Source organism: Triturus cristatus, chromosome 2_1, assembly GCF_964204655.1.
Source record: "Triturus cristatus chromosome 2_1, aTriCri1.1, whole genome shotgun sequence".
NCBI lineage: Eukaryota > Metazoa > Chordata > Amphibia > Caudata > Salamandridae > Triturus > Triturus cristatus.
Window position 1 is genome coordinate 834,121,216 of NC_140581.1, and position 9,980 is coordinate 834,131,195.

General features: G+C 48.5%; 1 protein-coding gene across 1 annotated transcript; it reads right to left on the minus strand.

Annotated features, from left to right (window-relative positions):
* Nucleotides 1-382: 382 nt before the first annotated feature.
* On the minus strand, nt 383-9,310 carry LOC146865945 (procathepsin L-like). Its single transcript, XM_085632913.1, has 8 exons — nt 9,261-9,310; nt 8,397-8,532; nt 6,950-7,072; nt 6,644-6,796; nt 6,148-6,372; nt 1,563-1,731; nt 1,361-1,478; nt 383-768 (listed from the first exon to the last, which is right to left on the minus strand). Exons 2-8 carry the CDS (start codon nt 8,517-8,519, stop codon nt 669-671), a joined length of 1,011 nt encoding a protein of 336 aa, XP_085489039.1. The 5' UTR covers nt 8,520-8,532; nt 9,261-9,310; the 3' UTR covers nt 383-668.
* Between the last annotated feature and the right edge of the window lie 670 nt (nt 9,311-9,980).

The window sequence follows — 9,980 nt, forward strand, 5'->3', positions numbered from 1 at the left end:
GTGGGCCAGATTATTCAGCCAAACAGTAACTCGTAGAACCGAACTAAAAACCAGTGGGGGAAAAAAAATAAAAAAAAAAAATTGGCTGTTCGACCCAGGATGTAGATTAAGTTGTGCAAACTGCAAAACCCCTGACGAACAGCACTGCTGAACTCGATCATACCGACAAAAATCTAATATTATCACCTTAAATAAATTCGATGCCATCAGCCCTACTTGCAAGGTAACAATTACCTGCCACTCCGTTGAAATGGCTAGATGGAATATGTGTGAGAGGGGGGGGGGGGGGGGGGAAGAAGGGTGGTAAGAGGACGAGACAGAAATACTTCATAAATCAATGAACACTTGTCAGAGTCGGGTGACTAGATACGAGGACACGAAGTAAACTAAAAATCACATTTATTCACCTTGCATAAAAAGGTTGTGCAGTAAATCAAATAAAAACAAACATTAAAATTTGTAAACAATAGCAGCCAGTGATTAACTGGAAATGTACAAGGGTGTTGCAGGGCAACATTAAGTGGCACTGGGCACTGAAGTCCTTTCCGTGAATTAACCAGGGGGGTTAACACACCATCCTCCAATAAAAGGCTATACAGGTACTAAATTAAAACCCGGAGGACTCGAGCCTTGCAGCAATAGGTTCTGTCACTCCAGTTAAGTCCGGCTCACACTAGCGGGTAGCTTGCTGCTGTTGCAATGCCGCACTGGTTTTTTTTGTCCTTGGCCATGTAGATGTAGCCTTTGTTGCCCCACGTCTCGTTCCAGCTGAAAGGAAAAGGAGTAGAAGCGTTAGAGGTCGGAGTTTGAGGAGGAGGGGGGGGGGAACCCTGTGCGAGGCGCGGGTCAAAGCACAAGTTTAGTGACACAAGTACAGGACTCCATATCCCGTAGAACCAACCCATACAGAAGTACGTACTTGCACCCAGTTGGCTGGTATGAAGGTTTGTGGTAGCACAACGACTGACGTCACATACAGGCAATTACCCATAATGCCCAAAAAGCTATTTAGGTTAAGTCAGCAAGTTTGACGGCAAAGCTCTGGCATCTCCACATAAAAGGGATGCATTTTGCTGGCTACTAAAAGGACGACGGTGAACATGCAAGCCACCTGTGCGCACGATTCTAGGACGTCATATGCTTCCCTCACGCAAGGACTTCCGGGACTATCTGCGCGTGCATTTCTCACCTGCAGAGCATTTTGTACAGAGTGCTGCAGGCTGCGTAGGTTGCCAGCTCAGTCTCAAAGCGCTTCGAAAGCTGCACCCTAGCATTCCCAGTACACCAAAACATGCAAAATGCACCCAGAGCTAAGCACAAACCCAAAACTGCACCCGCTGCAGTGCTTCTCGCCGCATACCTGTTCTTCACAATCCAGTACTTCTTTCCATCTTCCTCGGATTGCTCAAAACCGTACCCCACCACCAGCACCCCGTGGTCCAGGTCTTGACTGCTGCACTCCGGCTCAACGTAGATCCCTGCAAGGAAGAGAGGCCCGGTCAGGACACGCAGACAGGACTACATGCGGAAGACTCAGAAGCCCCGGCTGCCCAGCCACTTACCAGACTGGTAGAACTGGAAGGACTGGTGCCCTGCGTCGATGGCCACGGAGACGGGGCCAATGGAGGCCACCGCTTTCATCAGGTCCTTCTCGTTGCCGCTCTCAATGTCGGTGAAGCCGGTGTCATTGGCAGAGTTGTACTGAGGATCATAGTGGCACTCCTGGTCATCCTAAGGAGGAAGAATAAAGAGGCACTTAGAGAACCATCACTACATGCAGATACAGTCTATAGGCAACACTTGATGGATCTCAGAAAGCAACTAAACATAAAAACAGGTACAAGATGAGAACATGCCATGGATGTGAATGGTTTGACTAGAAGTCTGACGGGGATGAACGCTCACGAGCATCCGAGGCGTCCGCCACCACTGGGATCTCGGAGCGCCAGTTTGCGCCTATGGTGTGTAACCTTCCACCAAGAGTTGCTCTTCTTACCCATGTAGTTTCTCAAACCAAGTCTATTGTTAGGTTTGTAGATGGATTACTTCCACCCTGCTGTAGTAAGGGACTTGTTGCAGGCTATTTAAGGCCTAACACCACCAATCATTCTGTAGAGATGTCTTAAATTGTCATGTATGCCATGGATACTGTTGCCTAGTTCTCTTGTAGAATCATTACTTATGGAGATTCTAGCGAAGGACAGTTGCTGGAGAGCACCGGTGATGTTAGGTGCTGCTCCATGCTGGGATGCTGTGAATGACAAATCTACATAATATGGTCAAGAAACCTGTCTTTTCATGCGATGCCAGATGTCGAAGCTATAGTGAAAGACTGTCGTTGTGTGAACAGTGATAAGTTTAAATGTGCGCTTCAACTTCCTTTGGAATGCGCCAAATTTCCATTGAGACCTTGGGAGAAATTAGTCACTGATTTCATTAGTCCGGTCAGCAAGCTAGGAACAATGGATAGATGTATTCTGGTGAGTGAATTATTATTCCAAATGGTTTGTGGTGGAAACCATGGTGAGATTAACAGTGCTGATGTTATAAAGTTTAGAAAGTGTTTTTCTAGAGCACGGGTACTCATAGTACGGCCCGCGGGCGGCCCGGCAAGCCTTCCCTGGCGGCCCGCGGACCTTGCAGACATCGTACCTACCGCCGGTTGCAGCAGCACGGACCGGGCGGGCGATTCTTTTAAAAGCCAAGTCACTTGTTAATGAGGCTTTGTTGTATTTCACCTCTTCTTAGCGCCCCTGCATCTCCCCTCTGAATGAGTGGAGATGCAGGGGCGCCAAGAAGAGATGAAATACAACAAAGCCTCATTAACAAGTGACTTGGCTTTTAAAGACCTGTGAAGTACTTGGGCGCGGCGGCGGTTTGGATTCCAGGGAAGCTGACTCAGCACGCGCGCCGTAGAAGTGCTGTGATATCTGATTGTCAGACTCACATGGGCACCAGCCCCTCCCTGGCTTTGGGATCTGGGCACGCTGCCTCTGCCAGTATGTGAGATCTGTAGGTGTGTGCACACAACCCCTTCCAAAATGTGAAATCTATGTACACAGCATGCAAGCCCTGAGTATGTACACAGCATGCAAGCCCTGAGATCTGTGACTGGCTGTGAGATGTATGTCGCCAGTCCCTATCAGACTGTTAGATTTATGTACACTACACACCCATACCAGATTCTGCGAACTGTGCCTGACCGTGAGTTGTGTGCACACATCCAGCAATGCGCTGATATATGTTCCCGACTCTGAGGCATGTGTATGCAGCCCAGCCATGCAGTGAAATCTGTGCCTGGCTGTGAAGCCCGTGTATGCAGCCCAAGCCATGCGGGGGCATCCGTGCCTGCCTGTGAGATGTGTGCACACAGCCCCAGCAACGCGCTGATATCTGTGCCTGACAGATGTGTGCACACAGCCCAAGTAATGCGCTGAGATCTGTGCCTGGCTGTGAGGCCCGTGCATGCAGCCCCTGCCAGGTGCTGCCAGTCTGCAGATTCCTGTGTACCTAAAAGTGGCACTACCTACTGAAGGAGGAGGGGCGCTAGGATGAGGGAGTCTAATGCTCGGATTGTGGTCATTGAAGCAGTGTCATAGCCAGTGTATCATGACCCCTATTGCAAGGAAGGCGGTCGGCCCCCTATGTTCTCTGTTTGAACTGTAAAATACAGCAATATTCATGGTTCCGTCCACCTTTGAAGCTGGTGCGGCTGAACCTGCTGCACAAATGGAAGCTCCACCCCTGAATTAAAGAAGGATGCTTCTGGGTGATAAGCTGCACATGCATGGACTCTGAATCCTGGGGGCACAGGATGGACATGAACCTGGCAAGGGTCAGTGTCATGAAACAGGGAAAGCAGAAACACACAGTTAAGGCATGAAAAGAAGAAGAAAATGCATAGCTAGCAGAAAGAGTGGCGTGAGAGGAAAGATGGTGGAGAAAGGGAGAGGGGAAAGGAGACGGAAAGAAGAGGATAAGGAGAGCGGAAGATGGTGAAACAATTGGGATGGGCTGAGGAAGGTTTTGGGAGGAGATATGATATAACAAGCATTTGCAAGGCAATATGTCTTGCATTTACGCAAGTTTGAGCTATTGACATTGCAAATAACAAAGCCTTTTATTTTTGTTTTAGTTTTTAAAACAGAAATAAAAGGCATTGTCGTTTACAGTGCCAATAGCTTAAACTCTCGTAAATCCGAGACCTATTGCATTGCGAAGGCGTCTGCTGCAGGGGCCTGTGTTCAACCTCAAGGTCACAGGTTTTTTTTTGCTCTAGCCCTGCCCCCTCCCCCACTGACCCCGCCCCCACCGGTGCAGCCCTCTGCCACAAACCACTGTAAATTTGGCCCCCGAGAGAAAGTTTGTGAGTACCCCTGTTCTAGAGGAAGGAATTCCTGCCTCCTTGGTGTCCGACAATGGAGTACAATTGGTCTCAAAGGAGATAATGGGTATTATCCACGATAAGGTGGATTTAAAAAAAAATTGTGGGCACATAGGGTTACTCCACACTTAGCTACTGCTGTGGCTACTTTTGTATCCCTTAAAGGAAGCGAACCAGGGAAAAGGAGTGTCCGGTTTGGTTGTGTAGAATAGTTAAGGTTTGGATTGAATGCAATGAAGTAAGAGAAATTGTGGAGAGAGGACAAAGAAGGATGATAAATAGGTAGTTTGAGGAAGGGTGTGTTACGGGTATGTGTTCAAGTAGGTGATTGGGTTGTTGTACGCAAGAATGGGTTCGTAAAGGTGATAGCTAATATTTAGGACCCTTCGAAGTTAAAAATAGGAAAGCGATGGTTATGATTTTGGATGATGGTTCTGCTTGGAGTTTAGGAAATGTTTGCAAGGTATGTGAACCATGAAATATTTACCATGTTATTACAGTTCCATTTGTATAAATTTTTTTTTTGGTCATTCTGTTTATATGCGGTTTCTGTTTTATATTCTGAAAGGGGGGAGATTTGAAGAGATTTCACAAGTTGGCATTTATGCCATAGACACTGTTGCCTAGTTATCTTGTAGAATCTTTACTGATGGGATTCTAGCTGAGGACATTTGCTGGAGAGCACCGTTGATGTTAGGTGCTGCTCCATGCTGGGATGCTGTGAATGACAATAAGTCTACATAATATGGTCAAGAAACCTGTGAAGGCTCTTTACACATTGGGGATCACTTGGGATAGAATTCCAATGCATTGTTCTTTCGCCCCACCATCCCACTCCAGATCAGATACAGCCATATGCAAATCAGTCTTGGTCCAGCTCCAATAGGACAGTCCACCCCAAATTGCCAAGCCAGGTCCTCTGAACTGGAACACAAGGAACCCAAGACCGATTTGGGCAGCCTCAAGCGAGTGTAGCTTGGCTTCACAGTGAAAGTGAGCTGGGCCCAACCCTTGGGTTGCCTGGTGTGCAGAAGAACGACAGGTCGGAATGCTACACAGAACTACAAAGGGTTGGACTTACTGCAAAAATTCATCCCTTCCCTTCACTAGTCTAGTCATTTAAACACTAGGGCAAGACAATAGCAGGATTGCTTTTACCTAGATCTCATGGGTGCACATGTAGGGGATTTAAGATTTTCAGGTACAGCCACATTGTTCCAAAGGAAACCGTTGCGAGAATTAGATGAGTCCGTAGCATAGAGTATACAAGACCAGATTAAAGAGCATTCAAGACAGATGCAGCGCCCAAACAGAAGGGCAGTAGGGGATTGAAACAGACAGGCAAGGCCAATAGTTGACATTGGATACAGGCATGGAGTCTTGTGACAAACATTTAAGATATTAACAGGGATTGTTCACTCACAAGCAATTTTAAACTTGGTGAATGTGCACAAGATGCCATGGTATGAGGGCAAGCAGGTAGTTTATACAGCATGGAAACCCCAGTATGTGCACTGCACAAAGGGTACCAGCATGAATGGATATGAATACTTAAGATGCATGATGGCATGGATTCTTGGTGAACGAGTGGATGGTAGGAGTTTCATGCACATATGCCATGGTTAGCAATTGCATAAGGAAATGTGCATCTGTTACTGTAGAGCAGCTAGGATACAAATGCGCCACAACCCCAAACACTTAGCCACCCACCCACGTGCAGCTTTACCAAGCCACCAGTGTCTGTAAATGTAATGCCATCTCACCTTTCCAACGTAAGGATAGGAGTCCTCGGAATCGATGCCTTTGTTATCCACCACATACTGGAAAGCCTGGTCCATAAGCCCACCGTTGCAGCCCTGGTTCCCTTCCGGCCGGGAGCAGTCTACAAGATTCTGTTCGCTGAGAGAAACAAGGGTGCCAGTCTTTTTGAAGTGCTGACCTTCAAGTGCCCCAGTGGTGCTGAAAGCCCAGCAGGACCCACAAGACCCCTGGAATTAAAAAATAAATACTCTAAGATATTCTGCAGAGCACACTAGCAACACATCTCTAACAAGCCGCGCTACAGGAGTGAAAGCCATCCAAACATTAAATGTTCTTGTGGAAAACGCACCGTCACTAGTAATTTGCAACCTGAAAATTGGTGAAAGCTCAGGCTGAGAAACTCGAGCCTTTTGGGTCTTGGACTAGTGTCACGCATCAACACACTGCGATACCGCATGCCTAACCCCATGTGTCAGTCACCGCACACTTGCGCATTACCTGGTCTTTGACGGGTGTCACGTAGCCATGCTCTCTCCAGTCTACAGATTTGGGAGCGGTGAAGAAGTTTGGCTCCAGAAACGTAGCTCCCCGGAACTTCCTTTCCGACTTGTGTTTGTAACCGTTCATGAGTTGCCGGAATTCCTCCGTCGGCTGGAAAAGGAAACTGTACATTAGTCCATTGATAACATTAGGGAGCCAAGCTGTGTAGCGTGCTCTGATGTTTATGCAACAAGTCATGCCCAGCAGCTTCCCGTGGCTGACAATGGCGCAAGGCTCCCTCTGCCAACGCACTCGTGAACTTACCATGTCACCGAACTGGTTCATCCCCAGGCGGAACGTGTGCTTCCCAAGAGTGTAGTCCAGGTTGTGCATTTCAATCATTTTCAGGTTTTTCTCCCAAACCATCCTGCGCCAGCCTTCTGTGCTCTAAAGCAGAAAGAGTATCGATTAGTCATTCACAGGTCCTTGTACGAGACTTTGCAATTAGCGCTCCGACTCCGGCCATCTCAAAACCTCGAGACGGAACCAAATGTACAGCCGCCTCGCTAACACTTAGAAAAATCTCACCAGCGAGACTGCGCAGCCTACGCTAGCCGAGATCAAAAAAAAAAAAAAAATCCATTCTTCCGATTACCAGCTACTAAACACCGCCTATATACTCAGATTAAAGAATTTGACAGGTTCACCCCTCCCCCCCCAAATAATCAACAGATCATACATACACGTGGTCTCATGTTAGGGGGGGGGGGCGAGACACATTAGATAAGTAACCTTCTGCAGCAGAAGGTTCCCACTCAGTTTAGTCAGGATGGCCATGTTTTCTCTACTTGTAAAGTAGAAACAAGCGAACAAAACGCTTCCAAGCACCAACACATGGGCCCATAAAACAGCCCCACACAACCCTGCCGTGACCGCACTAGAAGCCAGTATTATGTCGCCGGTTGCTTTTGTAATTTCACCGTGGCTTGTCCAGACACTTTGAGATTTTTAAGACACACTGGAAAATTATCCCAAAATACACCTTAATTTATATAGATTTTAAATTAGCCTAAACAGAAATTATGGCATGCTCCGCTTTACCGACCTCCATCAGGTCAAAAATTCCAGACAGGATTCCCTCGGGAGCTCCACATTCCTACTGGAATGTCAGGCCACCTCACCCATCGCCATTGTCCAAACGTCCCAGAGCACGCCCAGCCAGGGCTCCTCACCCACCGCCTTAACCCGTCACACCGCAGTACCTTAGGCTCACTCACTAATGATCTATCACGCACACCTGTTCCGTAGGAAGCTACACAAACACCTAGGGCCAGTAAATGGAAAGTTGTAATAGGACACCTACAACTTTTAACCCAACATTGCTGAGACTCGTGACTGAAATGCTAGTTTATGGAAATCTTGACCCTTGGTCTGCCGCATGCCGGCAGGGACTAGCCAGTTACGTGACTGGCAGCTGTTTCCAATTCTGGGCCCGCGAGCCGTACACCCATGTGGGTTAACAAAAAACAGCTACGTAGAACCAACTATGTTCACGGGCGTATGATCAATGGACTGAGTTGAAACAAAGTTACCGAATACGAACCGGAGGAGGACAATCTGGGGGTAGTACGGAATGACAGGTTCTATAAATTCGAGTCACAGTGCACCCGCAACATTGTGTTTATTCCAGTTCTACAATTTCGAGGACCCCCCTCGTCAGATAGTGTACCAAAGGGAATGCGTTGATCTGGCCTCTTCGAGGCGGACTCACCGAGTGGTAGGATTTGCCGTGCCATGTTTTCCACAGTTCCCAGTGGGAGTCCAGTGCGGGATCCGTTCCTGGAGCTGCATAGGCGGCGGAGAGGCACAGGCAGACGCACACGTACAGCTTCATGGTTATGCAACACCTGGAAGTGAAGACACGAAAGCAGATGAAAAATGGAGACCAGAGGAAACGGATAGGATAGTAAGCGAGGGGCAGGCCAACCCAGGATATGGGCCGGCAACATCATAGGGATAACAGAATGCGGAGTCAGGGCTGGAGCGCAAAGGTGGTTCTTCCACAGAACAAGTTAGTTTTAGGGAGGCTCCCTCGTCAGCGCCAATAATCCCCCCAAACCCCACACGCGACCCCCAAACACTCAGTCCTAACCACCCAACTCTATTTTGTGAGTTTGGAAAGTGGACCACATTTCTCGCTCCAGTTCACGCTGTGAGTGAACCTCGGCCACCGATAAGAGCTTGTCAGCAACATTTGAAGACGTATTTGCACCCCATCATTGACCAGCAGTAAACACCGCGCTACTGGCCAGCCCTACTCAGGCGCCGATGCATGCCCATTTTAACTGGTGGAGTGGCTGGGGCGCGTTTCACTGCAGCTTAAACCGTTGACTTGAGCGCCGCTCATTGTGCCAGAAACCAAACCTCAGAGGAATGCCACACAGCTCCGCCTAGCAATACAGTCTCTGGAACCAAGGGGCCAGCTCAGGAGCCGGGGCGGTCAGGCCACCCGCCTGCATCAACTGCCGAGTAGAAAGCACGGGAGCCCTGCGTGCTAGCAGACAGGGAACGTAACGACCAAAAGCACAAAGTGCCAGCAAATCCCAGGCCGAGGGGGAACAGAAGCCTCGCTCACCTTCTCCGCTTGTCGGCTCCTCCGCTCTCTTGTTTGCCTGCTTTGTGCTCCAGCTCTCCGCCTCTCAGGCCTTTTTATGCTGCATTCTGAGCCCTGCGCTGGAGGCTCTGAACCGCGCATCCGGATTGGCTGAGGCGGGGCGACGAGTCATATGATCTGCAAGCGCGTGACTCCGCACCTTCGGTTGCCTCTGTGCAAGGGGTAGGATGGGGTTGGGCACGCAACGCGGGGGGAGAGAGAGAGATACCAAGCGACCCCAGAGACAACAAGCAGTACCCTAAAAGAACACTAAGCGCTAGAACGTACCACAGCACCAGAAGGAGGTCACGCTATACTGCCTGACATCCAGTCACCCCAATAAAAAGACATAACTCCACACGGGGAGGGCACCCCAGGCATTTCACACAGTCCTGAACGATGCAAACTACCTTCAAGGAGAGGACAGAAAAAGTGGGCAGGTTGGGGAAATGTCAACTCAAAAACACATGTAAAAGCAGGAGAACACCGGCATGATTTTTTTTCTGGTGAAAATATGCATTCACGTTTGGCAATAAATAAATTAAAAAATCCGAAAGTTATCCTCACGAGGTTTCACCATACCGTGAAAAAAAACCCATACTTGCTACGCTCCAAATATTTCCGCAATTAAATTCAGAACAGTAAATGGCATGTTTAGAGTTTACGGTGGACCACCATTTCCATGTAAGAAGACCCTCGTTG